Below are 23,199 nucleotides of genomic sequence, written 5' to 3' on the forward strand. Positions count from 1 at the left end.
CAACAAGCGTGCATAAATATCTGACACGACTCTATTTCTAGGGCCGGAAGGACGTGTCAGATATTTTTGCACGCTCCGCTGTGGCAGATATTAATGCTGGTGACTACGTTTAAACGCTATAGAGATAGAACGAAAACAAAAGAATGCGTTTCTTATGTTATGACCCTTTAAATTTTTAGTTTGATCTAATCATTATTTGTTTTTGTCCCGACCGTACTTAATAGACCAGGTGCTTACCAAAAAAACCCAAGTCCATTTAATGAAAATGACGATTTACTTATGGAAAATCAACTAAGTATAGCCGTTCCGGATATGATAATACCAACGAGTAATTAAGTACTCAGTATAAAATTATAGTATTTAAACGTGTAAGTAGTCTGTGACAGCCCTCAGTCAATCCCAGCATACGGGGGTTGAGCAAGCGAATCAGTTAAACGTTGGACGCGGCGAAAGTCAGTCGCGTGAGAACGATCGTCCTAGTGCTGTTGTGTGTGATATTTTGGAGGTAAGTTCAAAGTAGGGTAGTGTTGTTTACTGTATTGAGCTGTGCTGTGTGAAATGGAAGTATGCAGCGGTTTTTTTTTTTGGAAAGGGTGGATTTGTTTATAAGGTGTTTTTAAATGTTTTTTTACAAATAAAAGTATTATTTGTTGGTACTACCCTACAATTTCATCGCGTAATATGGAGTGAATTATTTACCGTATTTTTTGATGAAATATGCAGTGGATATTTTTAATGTTTATTTTGCAAAGGGTAGATTGTTTATAGGTTTTCTTCATTTAATGTTTTTGTAGGGTTCCGTTTTTGCCATTTTGGCTACGTATATACGTTATAGTTTCGCCATGTCTGTCTGTCAGTCTCTCCGTCCGCGGCTTTGCTCAGGGACTATCAATGCTAGAAAGCTGTAATTTTGCACGAATGCATATGTTAACTATGCCGACAAAATTGCATAATAAAAAAAATAAAAAAAAATGTTTTTAGAGTAACTCCCATAGACCTAAAGTGGGGGTAACGTGTTTTTTTTTCTCATCCAATCTTGTAGTGTGGGGTATCGTTGGATAGGTCTTTTAAACGATTTTTCGATTCAGTTATGTGTTAGAAAAATATTCAACTTGAAAGTGCAAATTTTCATTAATATCGAGCGTCCCCACCCCCTCTCTAAACTCTAAACCGGCGGGTGGAAAAATCAGAAAAAAATCAGGATGGTAGTAAGTATATCACACTTACAAGGACAATTATAATGGTTAAGTTTTCTTGAGAATTATTAGTAGTTTAAGAGTAAATAGCAGCCCAAGGTATAAAATATACCTAAATTTGGAATATGCCGTACAAAATACGACAACATCCGTACAAAATTTTTCGTCATGGCTACGGAACCCTATTTCAGGCATGTCCGACACGCTCTTGGCCGGTTTTTTACAAATAGGCGTATTATTTTTGGTTCTACCTAGGCATCGCTTTAGGTATGGAGTACATTTTTTTACGTGTTAAAAAATAAGTTATAATTATCGTCTTATTTCAATATAAATAATACTTAATGAATACTGAATACTTATTTATCACATTTTAATGCATCGTAAATGACGTGCATTCAAACGACGTGAAAAATATGCCAGTAAGTTGTTTATTGTAGGTTTTCGTTTATTCTGCAATCGATTACGTATTTTATAATGTAACGTGTTACGCGAATTATAGTAAAGGTAGGCGTAAAGATGATGGAAAATTTGGAAAACAATTGTGTGTGTGTGTGTGTGTGTGTGCGTGTGTGTGTGTTTTTTTTGTTTGTTGCCTCGTTTAAATACATTTAGCCATTACAGTGATAAACCAAGACACCGAGAAACTAGGTAAGTAAAGAAAAAAAAACGTTTATTGTGCAAGTAGGCCGCAAATGGCTGTCTTACATGTCACTTTTTAGAGCTCCGTACCCAAAGGGTGCCAATGGAACCCTATTACTGAGATTCCGCTGTCTTTCTGTCTGTCTGTCTGTCCGTCCTCCTGTCACAGGGCTCTATCTCTTGAGTCGTAATGCAATACAATACAATACAATACAGTTACTCTTTATTGTACACCAGAAATAGTAAGCGATACAGGAAACAGGTACACAGAAAAAATTACAAGGTAAGCAATAGGCGGCGTTATCGCTTAAGAGCGATCTCTTCAAACTTAATAGTTAGACACTTGAAATTTTCCACAGCTTATGTATTACTTTGGCCGCTATACCAATAAATGCTAAAAACAGAATAAAATAAACATTGAAGGGGGCACCCATACAACAAACGTGATATAAAGACAAATAATACATCACTTATACTAGATTGCCTAACATCTATCATCTCACAGTAGGTATTTCAAGCATTAAATAAATGAATAAATATCATGGGACACTTGACACTTGACACCAATTGACTAAGTCCCAAACTAAGCAAAGCTTGTACTATGGATACTAGGCAACGGATAAACATAGGTACTTAATTATAGATAAATTCCTACATACTTAAATATACGTATTTCTCAAAAATGTCCGTAAAAGTTGACATTATTCTTTACATATCAGAAGGTGAAGTGCATAGTTTATGGTCAGCGAAAAATTAAAAAGTTAAAAAGATTGCAGGCGCGCTAGCTCGACGATAATAAATTAGCGCGCCTGCAATCAGTCACAATTTTTTTTTTAAGTTAAAAAGGCCATGTAAATGTTGGCACAAGTCGTATACAGCCAAGTCTAATGGCCGGTATCAGATATTTTGTTGGTTTTCTATTGGGTCTGAAATAGCTTGTGGTGTTTTCGGTGGAAAAATACACCTGCAGTTTATTTTTAATGAAAAAAGGCGGGAAAGCATAAGAAAAATATTGGAATAAAATTAAATTTTATAATATATTTTGAGAAAAAGTTTATTCTATTTCAGAATTATTCACCATTTTTGAGAAAAGCTTTATATTAGTCTCGGCTGGAATAGCAATTGCTGGCTTCGTATTAGTTAAACGGACTCGCAAGCTCGTCCGTTTAATACTCATACTCAGCCAGCAATTGCCTACTTCCAGGCCACGACAATAATCTACTATTAAACATCCAAGATCCGAGAACAAGCCGGAAATCGAACCCAGGAGCTTCGTAGTCAGGTTCTCTAACCACTTGGCAATCCAGTCCTCACATCGGACACATTTAATTTTGACCACTTCAGTTGTGTTTTTTAAGCGTATGTTATGTATGGTATTTGTGTATGTCGTGTCTGTTCTATAGCCTAAGCGGCTGGATGGTTTACACAAAACATAATGCGGTATCTATTATAATTTTTCATAAATACCTATTGATTGAAGCAGTCGTTACTTTGCGGAACAATTACTTTGCTCACCCGCGACCTTGTGATAGCTACGTTTATGCAAAAAATGTAAGAACACACACAAATGACACAAACCCATCTATCACCACCACCCTTAGATAATTAAAGACCACCAACACACCTGTGACCACAGTACACTGACGCGTTTCGAACTCAACCAGAGCTCATCTTTAGAGCAACACAACCGTTCACCATGCTACCATGCATGCTATGAGTATAACATCTGATTTGGAAACTTGGTCGCCCACCACAATACAATACAAAAATCTTTATTGAACTACAGAAGACAAAGGTATATAGAGATTTTAATGAAAATTTGCACTTTAAAGTTGGATATTTTGCAAACAGATCACTGAATCGAAAAACCGTTTTAGCATGGTTTTAAAAGACCTATCCAACGATACCCCACACTACAACCAACCTTGGATGAGAATAATATAAATAGGGTTCCGTAGCCATTACGAAAAAGTTAAGTAATATTTTTCTAAGGATTTCGTATTTTCTACGGAATCTTCCAAGTTTAGGTATATTTTATTACCTTAGGCTGCTATTTACTCTTAAACTTCCTATAACTAAACATTCTCAAGAAAACTTAACCGTTATAGTTTTCCTTGTAAGTTTGCTATACTTACTACCATCCTGAATCCTGAATTTTTCAAAATTTTCCAGCCTCCGGCTTAGATTTTAGAGGGGGCGGGGGAGGACACGCTCGATTTTAATGAAAATTTGTACTTTTAAGTTGAATATTTTGCAAACAAATCACTGAATCGAAAAATCGCTTTAGCAAGCCCCTAATGGTTTTAAAAGAACCAACGATACCCCACATTACAAGGTTGGATAAGACAAAAAAAACCCACTTTACGTCTATGGGAGGTAATCCAAAAAAAATTTTTTTTTTAATTTTTATTGTTCCATTTTATTAACATAGTTTATATATATATTCGTGCAAAATTACAGCTTTCTAGCATTGATAGTTCCTGAGCAAAGCCGCGGACGGACAGACAGACAGACATGGCGAAACTATAAGGGTTCCGTTTTAGCCGTTTTGGCTACAGAACCCTAAAAACCATCTCGTGAGAGAGCAGTGCAACCGATTTCTTTGTAAATGTTATTGAGTTATTAAAAACAGTGTCCTTTAATTGCAAGCAAATTACAACTTACTTAACGCTTCACAATGCCATTTTATAAGGAAGTCATTTTATCGATGAAGGACTAATTATCTTCTTACTACGATACGAAGTATTATGCATTTACTTTTAGGGTTCCGTAAACGAAGAAAACCGGACAGGGGCGAGTTGAATTCAGGTTCCTTATTTTCCGAGATATTACAGAAATTTTCTGTTACTATCAGGAGGGATTACCATTGCTTGCAATAATGAAGATGTGGCCACAAAATTAATTAAAGAATTAATCAATTAATTGTTTTTCCTCAGATTTAATTTTGACTAGCCGTCTGCGTAGAATTCATTTATGGCTATCCCGCGGGAACTGTGCAATTTTTCGGGATAAAAACTATCCTATGTCCTCCCCCGGGACTGAAACTATCTGTATACCGAATTTCAAACTGAACTTTAAAATTAACTTTAAAATTAACTTTAGAATTGAACTTTAAAATGACATGTCGGGCTTTTCAACTCTTCTTAGGTCATTGCTGACTGAGATACCGAAGCTTTATTTTGATTTAATGCTAATTTTACTCAGAACGAAGACGTAACTTGGGCTAAAATTCGGAATGTCCGTCAAATCCACGTCAACATAGTCGAGTGCTCCACAAACTTACGTAGACGATATGCTAATTGGATGAATTGTCAACAACGGCCGGTCAATATTAAGCACTTGTGGCTATGCAAACATTTAAAAGCCAAAGTTTGGCGTATTTGGTCACACACCAACACAATGTATCTCACAAGTAATACATATTAAATTAGATTGTTTTTAGTGAAATTGCCAAGTCAATCTATTTATTTAAAACATAAAATATTTTGTTATATTGATATGGGCACTATAAGATGTTGTTAGGTTAACCGACTTGGTATTACTTGGATCCCACAACTTTTTACGGTAGAAGGACCGAGTTGCGATACTTGGTTTTTTAACCGACTTCAAAAAGGAGGAGGTTTCTATGTTCCAATGTTTGTATTTTTTAGGGTTTCGTACCTCAAATAGAAAAAAACGAACCCTTATAGGATCACTTTTTGTCCGTCTGTCTGTGTATGATATAAATTTCAGCTTGATACCTCCACGCGTTCCTGAGAAGAGTTCCCTTGACAGACGGACGGACAGCAAAGTGATCCAGTAAGGGTTCCGTTTTTCCTTTCGAGGTACGGAACCCTAAAAATAAAATAAATCAGTGAATCTTTTGGTAGTTTTATGCGTGTTACACACACCCGTGAGCAAGTTAAACCACGTTAAAACTTATCATTAACCTTAAAATACTCGTTTGATAGACATGAAATAGGATTTGTGAATTCATGTGGAATTTTACAAGGGCCATGTTGATAAGGTGTCAAGCAAGCAAACTATCGAGATTCACCTACGCTCTCTATGAGTTAAAAAAGTGTACGGTACCCTTAGTGTAAGTTTCGGTTACAAAATACGTCTCGATCGCGTTCGCGTTATGATCTCAATTTATATGGAAACACGAACAGCGCCTCTAGCGGAACATTTGCGATGTTCGTGTTTCCCTACAAATTGAGATTTTAACGCGAACGCAATCGAGACGTATTTTGTAACCGAAAACTTACACTAAGGGCACGAATTTATATACAGTACCCCTAGTGTAAGTTTTTGAGGGTTAAAGTCGAGGGTTTTGTGCCGTTAGCAACGGTTTTACCTCCACAAAAAGAAGTGTGATTCTAAGTTTGACGCCAACGTTCTGTCTGTCCGTAGTGGTACTTATCGTAGCTTTCACGGGGTACACTACATAAATACGAAAAACGAAATTCCGAAAGTCGAAATCACGAACTTCAAAATACCGATTTTTATAATTCCGAATGTTTTAAAATTCCTAATATGACTATTCCGATTCTTCATAACGCCGATTTTTATAAATCCGAAAATTAAAAATACCTAATGTTTAAAATTACGATTTTCAAAATTCCGAATTTTAATAAACCGAACAATTAGAAGTCCGACTCAATAATAATTCGAAATATACAAAATAGTCCAAATAAAAAATCATGATAGGAAAACAATAACGGCTAAGATTGTTAGAATTATTAGTAGTTTAGAAGTAAATAGCAGCTCAAGGTATAAATTATACCTAAGCTTGGAAGATTCCATACCTATTCCATACAAAATGCAAAATTCTTGGAAAATTACTTGATTGTAACGCCCCTACGGAACCCATCTTGGGCGTGTCCGACACGCTCTTGGCCGTGTTTTTTACGTGAAAGAGTTTCTTTACAGTGTTTCTGTGCTATATTTGATCAAAATTGGTTCAAACGTTTTTGAGATTATTCAACTTTAAAATCGGAGGTTTTTCTACTCTTTTAAGTTAGGTTATTGGACCGTAAACATTTATGCACAAGAACTAGTACTTAGGTAGTTCTGGGATCAGTTGTGAAAAGTCGTTACTTTGTTTTACATATTTTATGTATGTATTTTATGTGTATATGTATGTATTTAAACGCAGTAAACAAAGAAACCAGTATACTCGTAGGTAACATCTGATTCAATCAACAAGACAAGTCGGTATTCAAATCACTAGAACTAGATGATAGATATGATTTCTAGGTACCTACCTAGGTATCTGTAATATACTCTTATAACCTAGCGCCATAACCGATCGTTAGCACAGTTCATTGATGGAGGCATAACTAAACGTGTGTATGACATGACTCCTTGTCTGCGCAAGCAACATTTGAAATATGCAAATTGATATGTTTTGGTTATATTCTATGCCTGCACAAATGCATACTAGCGTAAAATTTCAAGTCAATCCAACTACTGGAAGTTGGTCGAATTTAACTTGCAAGTTTTGGTTACAGACAGACAGACAGACAACGGGACAGGTGAAACTAAATAAAAGCTTGTAAAAGCAAATCATGTACAGTGTTGCCACCTCAGATATTTTTTTACCCTAACGCTACGCTAAATTACTTTAAATTAATTTAACAAATATTTATTCCAACTGTAGAGTAGAGGCAGTATACGGAATTCTTTTATAAAAAAAAAACAAGAGAAGCGGCTTTCGTGCAACGAGGTTGCATATCGTCGCTCGGCAGGCAAAAGTACTAAAGCGACACTTCGTCAACTTTACAGGAGAGCGATTTAAAGTTTTTTTTTTTACGAAAAAAAATCATAACTTTTGAACCAGACAACCAATTTTGAAATTTCCAGGAATATATGACACATAATTTAATAGACTATAATAAGGTCTTAATAATTCATAGCAAAATCCACTGGTTTAGGAGATAAGTGTCGCTTTAGTAAGTTGTCCCCGAGTCATCGAGCAAATGCAATCAGGCAAAAAGACTAAACGTAAAAATTTACCTCAAACGTCATATTTCAAATTAACTAATGTGATTTTACGTCTCAATAAATTTAGTATGTTTTTACTAACTACACACATTTTTTTTCTTATCAAACTGTTCGTAATGCTGATTTACCAAATCGCAAGGGAAAATATATTCCAAAGTACCTACTGAACAGAAATTATATAAATAATATTCATTAATAATAATTAATATTAATCATCTATGCTAAAATTTCAATAACTTAACGTTAACTGTTACTAACACTAGACTTTTGTTAATGTTATAAGGTTATTAATCACAAAGGCACCATCTGATTTCTAACTAAATGCACAAAAGGTTTTTTTTTTCACTATTATTTTTTGAGGTATTTTTATTATTATCATGTCCTAGTATTTTTGGTGTATATATAAAGCATACGCTTAGGTTTAAGGATGAAATAATACGTAAAATACCTTAATTTATTCTGTAGGTAATAACTTTAATTAGCATTTCAACAAAAGTTTCAGATATATTTTTTTCTATTTTATACAAATAAATCATTCATTCATTCATTCAACATTATAGTACTTATTAGTACCTAATAAGTAAGAAACCTGAGTAACAAACTGATGCGTCATGGTTGCTATAGCAACTTTAGATATATTATTGGTCTATATAACGATTAAGAAATATAATGCACTATTGGTACAACAACATTTGTTATTTCTCATGATCTAAGTATCCGATATCATGGACTTGTAATATATCAAACTATTAATATACTAAGGGGCTGTTTCACCATCCATTGATTAGTGTTAACTGGCGGTTAGGTGTGATGCCGTCTCTAATTGTTTTGTAGGAATAGACAGAGACGGCATCACATTTAACCGGCGGTTAACGCTAATCAATGGATGGTGAAACAGCCACTAACAGTACTATGGTATAATGAAATGAAACGTCGTGAGACATGGCCGTCTTCAAAATTGACCACCTAGACTGAGAAAAGCTGGCGGAAAAATGCACTGATTGGCGCAGACGTGTGTTGAAGGGCTGCAAGTATTGTGATGAAGGCTTGCCTGGCTCAATGCACTTGCTTGCTGACAAGAGACAGAAACGAAACCAAGGCCGTTCTGCACCAACATCCGCAGACTTCTCTTGTCAGAGATTGATGGTATAATGTATGTGATATTATATCTAAAGTTGTTATACTGGTCATAACACACCCTGATGGCCATTCGTTTCCACCATGGAGCCGCAGCTGCATTTATGAGGCATACAAACAAAAACAGGCGGAGAGCTACTGCCACCCGCAATGAGTCGTTGTCCAAGGGCGTTCCCAAATAAGGAACAGGCAAAGCCTATAACGACGTTCGCGCTTTGAGTTTTGATGCCGACTTCAGCCTGGCCAAACCCACCCCAGTGGTTACACTTATAGGCCGTGCCAGAGCGTCCCGAGCCCCCTCGTCATCCCAAACTCATTGTATCTGCGGAGCCCCGTGCAGTGACGCCAGTCTCATTCGCCAGTGCATCATCCACATACGAAATGGTAACCTTTATGAGATTTAAAAATTTAAGAGATAAGGCCACCAACTCTATGTGCCGATCCGAGGAACGCTGGCAAGCCCACATCCGCCGCATGCCGCAAACCGAGACCACCGTTACATATGGGCAAGGACGCTTGGACTCATTGCTCATCCGCAAGGGACACGTTCAATACAGTCTCCTTTGTATCTCTCAAGTGTGACGTCAAAAGAAGAAGTTTTACCTGAACACAACCATTGGAGTGGTTTCCAAAAAATTGGTTATTTTTGGAACTGCGAAACACATTCGTAACAGAGTCAAGATGAGATGGGTATTAATACTCTTCAAACGTTCCTGGGCGAGCAAAATAGACGCTTCCTGGTCTCTAGTGCACTAGAAATGGCCTCTTGAAAATAGAAGAACCCAAGAGGGTAAAAATCGCCTTAGACAAGGTTAGAAGGAGAATGATAGACCTGGTGTAAAAAAGGTACAGGGTGGGAATGTATTTTTTCACCTCGCCCACCAGAACATCCCTCTCGCCAGTATTGAACGCGTTCTTGAAATCCTACTTCAAGACGACACAGTCAGGTTTTCCGGGTTCCGTGACGAAAGTGCATGTTGTGGAACGCGACCTCACACCCTATCAGTGTGCCAAAACCCAGCTGAAAATGAGCTGGTCGAATTCCGTCTCAGCTCACGGCTGATCCATTATGGAATGACCCTAGTGCTCGCACCACATCCTCCAAGTTTACCGGCAAGGCTTGAATGGACCGATCCGGCTCTCGAGGGAAAGTTAACGTGCGGGACGCGAGAGGATGCTTCGTACAAGAACACAAGCGTCTCAAGACCCAGAGGTGCTACCGAGTCATCTGACATTAACACGCGAACGGCCCCCACACACCGGCCTATATACTTTGGACTCGATAGTCTTAAGGACAGAATGCGACCTGGAGGAAGCCTGCCCGTCACTACTAAATTCAACCAAGTCCAATGTTCATGTTTGGTCTCAGTTTGCTGCGTGTGGAGAATGTGGGTTTGCCAGTCTTCCTCACATCAGTACATGGAGTTATTATAGTGGCCTTGTCTCTTAAAATTAAAAATTCTCATGAAGATGGGGTTACCATTCCGTCTGTGCATGGTGCACTGGCAAGGTGGACGGCTCGACACCTAATAGCGTCGCTGCCTCGGGCTCCGCTGATATAACGAGTTTGGGATGTCGCGGGGGCTAGAGACGCTCTGGCACTTGTGGGTGGGTGTGCCACTAGAGTGGATTTAGCCAGGCTGAAGTCGGTATCAAAAATCAAAGCGGAGCGTGGTTATGGGCTTTGCTTGCTCCTCATTTGGGAGTACTTCTGGACAACGGCTCATTGTGGTGGCAGTAGCTCTCCGCCTGGGCTGCGATGTTTGTGTGCCTCATAAATGCATCTGCGGCTCCATGGTGGAAGCAAATGGCCATCAGGACTTAAGATGGTCGGTATAACAAATAACACATAATTTCACAATATTATGCTATAAGTATTAAGTATTTAGTAGTATAATGTGTAGATATAATTTAGTTTTCTCTATGAAATCGTTGGAGTTGCAATTCTAACCTATCCTAGTTTTCAGGCAGTTTCATTTCTTGATAGGGTCGCAGTTCTAACCTAACCTACTTTTTGGCACAACACATTATTATAATAATAGTATTACGTATTCCAGATTATACCAATAATTCATTATACCCACTGAACGTTATATCGACCAATAATATATCTAAAGTTGTTATACCTAGCCACCGGTACGCACCCTGGCTATTTCACGCGTTGAGTTCTCGTCGGTGTTCAGGAAAATTTCCGCGCCGCTACGCTCTCTTTGACATACTGAAGAGGGCTTTAATATCCGCCAACATCCTCTGCGTTCTGGAGCCTCCGGTCCTCTGTCGAACCGACAGCAAAAGGCCAGATGGCTTAACTTTAGTGCCATGGCAGAACGGGAAGTGTTTGCTGTCGGACGTTACGTGCGTCAGTACTTTCGCCGCCTTGCACCTCAGCTGAACACTCCGCGGCAATCCGCGGTGGATTTTGCGGTCAAAAACGGGAGAATTTTGTTTACATTCGGGAAGTGGGACGTCGAATTACGGGAAGGGGGTCTCACGCCCGCGCGGGTTCGTACCCTGGTGCAAAGATTGTCTATCGCCATTCAACGTGGTAAAGCGGCCAGTTTGATGGCAACTCGAGGGGGCCTACTGGACTAAACTTAAGCTATTTATGTAACATTAATAAAAACAAATTAAAACTTCTTACTCTAAATTTCAAATAGGGCCGAACATCATCTTTATTTGATGCAAACAGAACCGTAGCGATCAAATTATAATTTTTGAATTTTGAAATAGATTTACTATTGAGGTTGACTGGTAGAGATCCCTTAAAGGGATAAGTCCGCCTTTGCACAAGTATCTCAAAGTTTGTCAATTGTGTTGTGTTTCTTTTATTTGTACAATAAAGAGTTTACAGACATACATACTATTATCTTTTATCCTTTGGCAACATAAAAAGAACTTTAAGTTTTAAGGAATAATACTCATTATAATTTTGAACATGAAACTACCGTGAGACTCACTCATATTAAATATAATGACCCGGATAACTCACGTCTTAAATCGAGTTTAGCTCGACATGTTTCGGGCTAATCCGTAGCCCTTCGTCTTCGGAGCAACGCGACTCAGCGGCTGCTGCAACACGCGCACTGCGCGCCGCCGCTCTGCTCGCGCGACTACCCGACGAAACTGACACCGGCACACAACTACCGCGTTTTCATCATCATTACAACTGTCAAATGTAGGTAGCACACAACACTAACAATATCGCTCTGTAAAGGTACGTTCACACACACCGATGACGCAGCACGAGTATTTAACACCGTTTTCCAACTCGGAGGTACCGTCCAACCACTATCCCGGTTGAAATTCGGCCGACGACTAATCTCGATGGCTTCACGCACTTTCCGCGGAATGAAATATTTCTCTCTCGCAAGTACAGATACCTTATCAAATCTGATATAGTGCGTCGAATCCGAGTTCATTGAGTGCTCGGCCACAGCAGACCCCTTGTCGTCCTGTTTCCTCATACTGCGTATGTGCTCCGATACCTTGTGGAAACGTAGACGAAGGGCTACGGATTAGCCCGAAACATGTCGAGCTAAACTCGATTTAAGACGTGAGTTATCCGGGTCATTATATTTAATATAATACTCATTATAATTTATAAATTAAGTTATAAATCTTAAGAAAATATGATGTTTCTATATACCAAACATCGAATTGCAATGATATTTTACTACGTATATATACCTACTAAACGCTGTTTTAATACACGATAAAGGTCAATGGTAATGACTAATTTCACAAAATCTATAATATTTCGTGAAGTTTTTTTGCTAATCCTATTTGAATTGTATGCTTTTGTATATGTTAAAATGGCTAAAATGCCAAACGTATGTTTTAGTTTTTAAGAACAAATAGCTAAATTCTTATAAATGAATTCTTATCAATACAACCAAACGACTAAAGGTGTATAAAACTTCAACTCGAGGAGGGCATAATTACTAAAGTGACAAAGGTATTTTCTTTTTTTTTGCACAAAATACTAAACGTCCAACATTTGTAAACTAGAAAAATGGCAAAAGACTGAACGACAGTAAATCTTAAAATGGCAAAAAGGTAACAGTACTTAAATGAAAATAATGAAAGTGATGCTGCATTAAGTGATTTGCTTCCCAAATTTAAGCGTTTTTTGAAAGACTAAAGCGCCAAAAAAAAGTTAAATTTTGCTCCAATCACTTTGAAACCTAGACAGTTTGATGCAGAAAAATTCGCTGATTCTGGTTATATGCATAACTCATTTTAGCCCAAAGTGTCGCTTTAGTACTTTTGCCTGCCGAGCGACGATATACTTTATTGAAAGATAGGGAAAAATTACATTTTGGAAATATTTCGTTGTCATGTAATTTATTAGGTATCGATATATTTTTAATACCAAAAATTTAATTTAAGATTGTAATCAACACATTTGATCTTATCTCTCGCTTTTTTCGTGTTGAAGTGAAAATGACAGATTAAAGTAAAGTTCAAATCCTCTTTGGTTCAAATATTTGGAATTCAGTGAGTAGACCCAACACTGTACTAAGCATTAAAAAATAATAATTAAAAAGTTACTTTGTCTCACGGAGTGAGCAAAATGCGATTTTGCTCACTGATTTCTCATAGCAAAACCTGCCTGTTTGAGGTGCTGAGGTGAAATAGTTATTTGTGCAACAAGAGAGCAAAGTTGTTTTTTGTTGCGAGTGTTTATTTTGAATCCCGAGTAAGCGAAGGATTCTATAATTGAATCACGAGCGTCAGCGAGTGATTCTAGGTTAGAATCCTGAGAACAGCAAGGGATTTAAATACACGAGATGCAAAAAAACTTTGGTCTCGTGTGACACATACAATTTTTCACCTCAGCAGCGAGAACATAATTTAAATGTAACATAAGAATAAAACTACATATACCTCTTCTTCTTCGTCGTTTCACTCTTGACAGAGTGGTCGTGGTCATCATTTTCTAGGTGCTGGTAGCAAGCTTAACAATACGCCTCCATTCCTCCCTGACAGCCGCCTTCCTTATGCTTGCGTGTAGTGGTCCTTCTATTGCTGCTTTGACCTGGTCTGTCCATCTCATAGGCGATCTACCTCGTGGCCTAGTGCCTTCGACTTTCCCCTGGATCACAAGTCGCTCCATAGCTGCGTCTCCTTTACGACATATGTGTCCGAAAAAAGTAAGGATGCGAGACTGCACTATGGACGATAGACGCTGTTTAATGCCGAGTTCTTGGAGTATGGACTCATTGGTACGGAATTCAGTCCATGAAACTCCCAGCATTCTCCTCCAGCACCACATTTCTAGAGCGTCTATCTTCCTTCGCTCCACCTCACGCAGCGTCCACGTTTCTGCGGCGTAGAGAAATATGGGGAACACGAGCGCTCGAACAAGTCGGATTTTTGTCGACCTATAAATGTTGCGGCTCCTCCATATTTTCCTCAACCTGTCCATTGCAGACCTAGCAATCGCCATACGTCTCTTCACCTCGTCGACGCATCCACCGCTATTCGTGATTAAGGCTCCCAGATAAATGTACGATTGAACCACATCACAATTCGCAATTTGTACTATTTCTGGTGAATTGTTATTCATGCGATCGACAATCATCATTTTTGTCTTACAACGGTTGATCTTAAGTCCAAAGTCGAGGCTGACGCGTTCCATTTTTCTGAGAAGTTCTTCCATGTGGCGAGGGCTAGTAGCGAACAGAGTTGTATCGTCCGCATATCTTAGGTTAGAAATCTTCAAACCACCAATTGAAATACCATCAGTCCACTCTTCAAGTGTAATTCTCATTATGAGCTCTGTGTACACATTAAAGAGAAGAGGAGAAATAATACATCCCTGGCGGACTCCGGCGCTGGGGTGCAGGTGGCTTGAAAGAACATCGTCTGCCCGAACCGAGGCTGTGCCGTCCTCATACAGTCTTCGGATAAGGTGCACTAAGTGTTTTGGAGCACCCATTGCGGTTAATGTGTTCCAGAGTTTAGGCCATTTGACCGAGTCAAATGCTTTAGAAAAGTCTACAAAACATACGTATGTCGGCTTGTTAAATTCCCGGGCTTTCTCTATAATTTGACGTACTGTCAGGATTTGCTCTCAGGTTCCTTTCCCTTTAACAAAACCAGCTTGTTCAGGAGCAATTTCTTTGCTTAAATAGGACTTCAAGCGCTCGTTCAGAACGTGCAGTAGAATCTTGCTTGCATGGGAAATGAGAGCAATTAACCGGTAATTGCTGCACGTCTTGGTGGAACCTTTTTTATGTAAGGGGACAAAGATAGTATGAGCCCATTCCTTAGGCCAGCAACCCGTTTGCCATATCTTCTGGCACAAGGTGTGAAAGATGTGGACACCATATTCGCCTGACGCTTTGATTGTCTCGATCGGTATAGCGTCACTTCCAGTTGCCTTACCGTTCTTCAGATGTTTGATGGCTGTTCTTATTTCATCTAAAAGAATGTCTGGCTCGATCTCCTCGTTCTTAGGTTCTGTGGGGGCGTAACATTGCGATTGCGGATCCTGAAACAGCGACTGGCAATATTCTCTCCAAATTTCAGCAATAGCCTCTATGTCTGTCACTGTTTCACCACTAGAGTCATTGATGGCCCAAGTCTTTGAACTGAGAGATTTCGTGATTGTGCCAATTTTCTGATGAAGATCTCTCGATTCATGCTTATTAGCGTGTCTTTCTACCTCTGCACAGACACTCTGAAGTTGTGCGTTCTGATCCCGCCGACAAGCTTCTTGGATCCTAGCAGACTTCGCATTAAGAGTCTTCGTATCAGCACCAGAAGCTTTCAGGCTCCGCCTTTCCTCTACAAGCTTTAAGGTTCCTTCGCTCATCCAATGTTGTCGTTTCCGTTTATGCACGCTAACGTCTGACTCTTTAACTGCGGCCATTAAAACATTCTTGGCCCGATCCCACAACTGATCCGAAGTCTCCGAGCCAGAGTCGACATTCATCCACGATGTCATCTTCTGCTGAAGTGTGGTTAAAAACTTCACATTGTCTGTTACTTCTACCTTACGGTGATTTACAAGTTTCCTAGCTGCTCTTAATTTTAACTGAACCTTAGTTATCAGAAGCTGATGATCCGACCCGCAATCTGCTCCCGGCAATGTGTGAGTGTTCATGATTGAAGTCTTCCACCGCGATCCAATCAAGACGTAATCGATTTGATTCCGATAATTGCCATCTGGTGATATCCAAGTGTAAAGTCTGCGGCGGTGGTTTTCAAAGAACGTATTAGATATCACCAAGTTGTTATCAGCTGCAAATTGGATAAGGCGTTCCCCTCGCTCATTACGTTGTCCTAGACCAAACCTTCCCACACATCGGCTAAGCTGATGAGCGTCTGCACCCACTTTCGCATTGAAATCTCCCAAGATGATAAGCATTTCTCTTTTAGCAATTTTTTTCGATGGTAGACTCGAGCTCTCTGTAGAAGACCTCTATTTCACTATCGCTCGCAGAACTAGTGGGTGTATAAACCTGAACAAGGTTTAAATTAATCGGCGTCGCTTTAAGTCTTATTCTGATTATGCGATCGCTTACAGGTTCATATTCCACCACACAGTTCCTTAGATGTTTAGGAATCAAGAAGGCGACTCCATTTCTGCTGTTGTTGTCGTTTCCAGAGAAGTAAATGGCGTGAGTCTCGGTGAGAAAATGCCCGTTGTTTTTCCAATGTGTCTCACTAATGCCACATATATCCAACTTGCATCTAGCTAGCTCCTTTTCTAGGATTTCTAACTTCCCGGGCTGAAGAAGACCGCGAACGTTCCACGTCCCCATCCTATGGATCTGTCGCATCTTGATATGGTTTCCAGTAGCATGTTTTCCATACGTTGCCTACATATACCTACCTGTTTACAAAACAAACACATGTTTTTAAATACAATCCGATATTTAAGAAACAAATATAATAATCACATTTAAAACCATAAAAAAGTGTCCAGTAGATACACAGCGTACACAGTGTACAATACAAATCTCATACTCATAACATGCATTGTATTTTAGAACTTCGATCTTTTACTAATGTCACACTTATTTTTTAATTCTGCAAAAAGCCTTATCTTGGGGTCATTAAAAAGGTTGAACAATAAACGTATAATTTATTATAAATGTTATTAAACCTTTAAATATGAATTTTATTAAGATTTACAAATTAAATTATATAATACATAAACATAAATAGATTTGTTAAAAAATCATTCAATTTAACAAATATTTATTCCAACTGTAGAGGCAGTATACGGAATTCTTTTATAAAAAAAAAACAAGAGAAGCGGCTTTCGTGCAACGAGGTTGCATACTTTATTGAAAGATAGGGAAAATTTACATTTTGGAAATATTTCGTTGTCATGTAATTTATTAGGTATCGATATATTATTAATACCAAAAATTTAATTTAAGATTGTAATCAACACATTTGATCTTATCTCTCGCTTTTTTCGTGTTGAAGTGAAATGACAGATTAAAGTAAAGTTCAAATCCTCTTTGGTTCAAATATTTGGAATTCAGTGAGTAGACCCCAACACTGTACTAAGCATTAAAAAATACTTAATAATTAAAAAGTTACTTTGTCTCACGGATTGAGCAAAATGCGATTTTGCTCACTGATTTCTCATAGCAAAACCTGCCTGTTTGAGGTGCTGAGGTGAAAAATAAATTACTTAACTTTGCGGAAAACCATAAAGATCACTTTGTAAGCTAATGATGGTGGGTCGCGACAGGTCAATGGTGTATACTTCGCACCTGAACTGTTACAGAAACGATTAACATGCCAACGATAAATGCTGAGGACCTGGGTTCGATTCCCAGCGCTGGTCCCTTTTTCTGGTTATTCTGTGCATCCATGCTTCAATTTGTATTTTCGATATGGATTTCACAGGGTGACCGTAAAAGTAACAGCCTCAGTTGCTAAGGCGCGCCCGAAATAGGGTTCCGTAGCAATGACGAAAAAATTAAGTAATATTTTTCTAAGGATTTCGTACCATAGTGTAGGTATATTTTATACGTTAGGCTGCTATTTACTCTTAAACTACTAATAATTCTCAAGCAAACTCAGCCGTTATAGTTTTCCTTGTAAGTTTGATATACTTACTACCATCCTGAATTTTTCCAAATTTTTCCACCCACTGGATGGACAGGATTTAGCGGGGGGGGGCGCTCGATTTTAATGAAAATTTGCTGTTTAAATTTGAATATTTCGCAAACAAATCACTGAATCGAAAAATCGTCTTAGCAAACCCCTAATGGTTTTGAACCTATCCAACGATACCCCACACTATAGGGTTGGATGAGAAAAAAAAATCACCCCCACTTTACGTCTATGGGAGGTACCATAAAAAAAATTTATTGTACTTTTTGTCGGCATAGTTTACATATATATCCGTGCAAAATTACAAATTTCTAGCATTGATAGTCCCTGAGCAAAGCCGCGGACGGACAGACAGACAGACAGACATGGCGAAACTATAAGGGTTCCGTTTTTGCCATTTTTGCTCCGGAACCCTAAAAACGAAAATTGATTTGTGAACCTTACCGAATGACAGGCCCGCAAAATGCCCGCTGGAGTGCGACGTACATTTGTCACGTTTGTATCAAAACACGTGTGTTCGTACGTACGTCAGCTGGGCTACTACGAAACTCGAAAAGCGAGTATCGTTTCGAGTTTCGTAGTAGCCCTGCAGTGCCTGAATCAAACTGTCATAGAGTTGCTACTCTTTTTCTCTATATCTGAAACCATCTTTTTGGACTGAATACCCTCGCAACACATCCTCGCACATCTCTGGTGGAAACGCTGCTTTATATTTGGGCAGAATCACAATTTATTTATTTTGTTCAGGAAATTAATACAAAAATATCATACGTATATAAAAAGTTTTCTTAATAATAAAAAATAAAAATAAAAATCATTTATTTCATACAATTAAATCCATAATTTGTTAGTTAATGTATATTTTAAGGTACCTAATTATTAGGTAGGTACTTAATTTGTTAGCACCTTGTATATGCCTCATTTTCTTTCCAGCCATGTTGGACACGGCGACCAACCACGAGCTTACGCTGGCGAAGCAGGGGGGGGACATCACCTTCATGGACATGGTGGACGAAGTAGAGGCGCGCGGGGAGTCACAGATACAGAAGTTCTTTGCAGGCACTACCATCCTCCTGACGGGAGGCACGGGGTTCCTAGGGAAGCTGCTGGTCGATAAGCTATTGAGGTTAGTTACTTACAACCTTATTCATAAAAAGTTAGAGCCTCCTTGAAGGCTCCTTGAAGGCCCGATGCTAAAAACATGATTCATAAACGTCTGCTAGCGCTAATCAGTCGATCAAGGCTCTGCTAAAGTTAGAGGACCGTAGACCCTCCTGTATCTCCTTGCTAAGTCACAAAATGGCCGCCACAAGTTTGAACAGCTGACTTTGACAAGAGCAAAAAACCACCCGAAATATTACCGAAAAGTGAAGGGAGGGTTACGCAAAGATTTAAAAAAATCCAGGAAAATTTCAGAAAGTTGTATTTAAAACTCCCCAAATTAGGTATTTATTACTGCTTTTTTACTAACAATAAATATGAAAAAAAATTGGATGATTAACATAATTATGGCTTTTTGCACAACATAAACATGCGGATCGGAAATGGCGGGAAAACAAACATCTCGCTTTTTATTTTTTTTCTGCTAATTTGCTGTCACTGCTGTCAATTTTTTTTAAATTATCCATGAGGCCATTTTTTGTCTTTGATTTGTCAAGATGGCCAACATAACGCGTCTAATCCGTCTATCAGCAGCTCAACAACTAGCAGACTGCCAGTAAGCGTTCATACTTCTTGACAACCGTCTAACAAGCTTAATCAGTCTGCTAAGTAACAGACCGATCAAACCTCAATGAGGGCTATCGTTTTTTGTCTTTCTAGATGGCGCCACTGTTGCATGAGGTTTTTAAGTGTGGCTTTCAAAGTATGTTATTACAGGCGCGAAAACAAAGTTTATATTAAAATCATGTTCAATACACCTTAAAACCGTACCATAAAATATCGAGCAACCACAGTGTTGCATAGTTCCGTTTTGTTCGGAAAAAAATGGAGGACAAAAATTTCCGAAAGACAAAACTATCTCAAAACACAGACATTCATTGCCCCGTAACGCATAATTGCCATAATTAATTTCAGGTAATGCAAAATTTTCACAAAATTATTCAAATTATGAATAAACCCGCGTAGCTCACCCAAAAACTATGAGATTTGACATTTCGGAGACCTCACGCTAGCCTCTAGCGGCGAATTCATACGCGATAGCCCTCATTTGCGTCTTCCAAGCCTAGTTAATTTTTTTACAGGTCATTAGTTTGTGTGATGCAAGCGGCCTCAGTGCGATAGCGCACCGCCCATTATAATTAGCTTAAGTAATTCGCTAAATCCAGGTCAATTTGACACACTAAGTGACCTAACGTGTCCCACCCAGCACTGGATGCTATATAGGCAATAGTGTGTTAACCCTCATTAATTCTGCTATACAATGTCTACTGTAATAGTACATTACTGCAGAGGCTGGGAAAGGAAGGCTTGCAGGCCGAGTATGTACTTATAGATAGGTATACGAGGCTGCCATGTTCTTTCACGCCGAGGCTTGTATTATGTATAGTGCTTTTCTCAAACATGCACTAAAAGAAATAAAAACTCCAAGAAATCAATGTTATTGCGAGATGAAGATTTGCACGCACTCACATTACATGTCGTATGCACCATAATAAGTTTTATTATAAATTGAAATGTTAAAAAAACGCGATAGCCCTAAAGACTTGTCCCAAGCTACTAAGAACGGCGAAGTGTGCAGCTGGGGCTCCTCCCACCCGCGTCTCACCCCTCACGCCCCGCACGATTGCTCTGTCTAGACGTCTCCGCCGGATTACTGTAGGGAAACTTGTTATACTGTGGTTTGGGCTGTGTTTCCACCAGAGATGTGCAAGGATATAATGGTGTTGCGAGGAATGTGTTTTTCATGAATAGTGAAAAATTATACGACTACTAAAGTACTTTAACTCAGAAGTGTTACTACAGTATAAATGAATATTTAGAAGAATAAAGAAAAAATGTTACTTACCTACTTAACCTGTTATTAATATTGTAATTAAAGATGATCTCATTGCACTAGGTATTGCTTGTCCTATTAAGTATCTATACATGTATTCATTCTGTGATACCACATAAGTTCTAAGTTTATGTTATTACTAGATAAATGTATAGTTTATTTTGATACCTTACATAAAGTTAATTTATAAGTATTCCTTAAACAGTAAATACAAACTGAGACATGAATGCACATAAGAACCAGAAAAGAGACCAGCACTGCTGCTTTTTCTGGTTTTTCTGTGTATCCATGTCTCAGTTTGTATTTACGATATGGTTTCACGGGATACCCGTAAAAGTAACAAATTTGGAGTTGAAATAAAAAATACAAAAAGACTCCAAAAATCTTCCCAAAGATTACAATGTGGTTAAAATAGCATAATATGTTATGTATGTAATTAATTTAATAATTTCCAAGCCCCAACAGGGCATCATTAACCGACTTCAAAAAAGCAGGAGGTTCTATGTTCCAATGTTTGTATTTTTTTTTATGTATGTTCGCCGATTACTCAAACAATTGCGGACCGATTTTCAAAATTCTTTTTTTATTCAAAAGGGAACTCTTCCGAGATGGTCCCATTGTCACCAAGTCAAGATCTGATGATGGGATCCTAGGGAAATCGAGGGCAAACCTCAAATTTTATAGGCACACCTACGGCGATTTTGGCATTTTTAGCATTAAGATAAGCATTTACATTTAGAAAATATCATTTGGTAAACTGGACCTGATGAAGAAGACCGTAGATGACCAATGGAACACGTCACAGCTAAGTAATGCTCGCTCGTCTATAAACGATCATTATTAATATACCTAGATAAGCGACTAAGAAGGAGCTTTAAGTTAATGATTCTTTCAAACTGATCTGATGCTGAAGCCGGAAGGTAGGCAACGGAATTCTGTTATAAAACAACGTAACTAAGCCGTGTTTGGGCTTCATGGAATCGTTGTGAGATGTTCTTTGGCTACAAAGCACTAAAAAGTGAGAAATAAAGATAATTTTTACAATAAAAATTTCAATTTTTTTTTATTATGTACCTCCCATAGACGTAAAGTGGGGGTGATTTTTTTTCTCATCCAACCTTGTAGTGTAACCATTAGGGGGTTGCTAAAACGATTTTTCGATTCAGTGATCTGTTTGCAAAATATTCAACTTTAAAGTGCAAATTTTCATTAAAATCAAGCGTCCCCCCCCCTCTAAAATCTAAACTGGTGGGTGGAAAAATTTCAAAAAATTCAGAATGGTAGTAAGTACACCAAACTTTCAAGGAAAACTGTAACGGTTAAATTTGCTTGAGAATTATTAGTAGTTTAAGAGTAAATAGCAGCCTAAGGTATAAAATATACCTTAACTTGGAAGATTACGTATAAAATACGAAATCCTTAGAAAAATATTACTTAATTTTTTCGTAATGGCTACGGAACCCTATTTGGGGCATGTCCGACACGCTCTTGGCCGGTTTTTTCTGTAGTATAGTCCAGAGGCCGTATTGCGTAACGTTTCTGACGCTCGCGATCGCTATCAAATGACAGTTTTTGTATGAGAAATCTGTCATTTGATTGTGGGTCCCGACCAGTGGTCCCGACTGTTGAATTTTAAATTACTTAGCTACTTAACAGAGTTCTAGACTACTTACACTTATTTTCTTCCTTTTAGTTTTGGCAGTCGGGTTTTTATTTTTATCCAGACGCCATAGAGTGCATTGACCATTTAGGCGGCAGGGTAGCTTAGGTTAGGTTAATTATCTAAGTACGGTGTACCCGTTTTCCTACGATAGGTATGCCGTTTAATAAAGGGACACTGAATTCTATTGAATTGAATATATGCACATAAAAAAACTACTTTGCACTCAATTACAATGCCAATGCTCTCAAGGCATTAAATTACCATTGCTTCGTAACGCAAACACATAAATAACTAAATTTCACAATAATCACATGTAAATAATATACTACCATATTAAATTACGGAAGCCGTGGTGGCCTAGTGGTTTGACCTATCGCCTCTCAAACTGAGGGTCGTGGGTTCAAACCCCGGATCGCACCTCTTGAGTTTTTCGAAATTTCATGTGGGGAATTACATTTGAAATTTACCACGAGCTTTGCGGTGAAGGAAAACATCGTGAG

General features: G+C 38.4%; 1 protein-coding gene across 1 annotated transcript in view; it reads left to right on the forward strand.

The window, feature by feature from the left end:
* Positions 1–376: 376 nt before the first annotated feature.
* LOC141443983 (fatty acyl-CoA reductase wat-like) overlaps positions 377–23,199 on the forward strand; it is a 49,390-nt gene continuing 26,567 nt past the window's right edge. Inside the window, exons 1-2 of the mRNA XM_074109427.1 lie at positions 377–505; positions 18,975–19,167. Of these exons, the coding sequence (XP_073965528.1) occupies positions 18,977–19,167 (191 nt within the window). The 5' untranslated portion in view covers positions 377–505; positions 18,975–18,976. The remainder of the gene's footprint in view (positions 506–18,974; positions 19,168–23,199) is intronic.

Source organism: Choristoneura fumiferana, chromosome 28 (genome assembly GCF_025370935.1).
Source record: "Choristoneura fumiferana chromosome 28, NRCan_CFum_1, whole genome shotgun sequence".
NCBI classification, from domain to species: Eukaryota; Metazoa; Arthropoda; class Insecta; order Lepidoptera; family Tortricidae; genus Choristoneura; species Choristoneura fumiferana.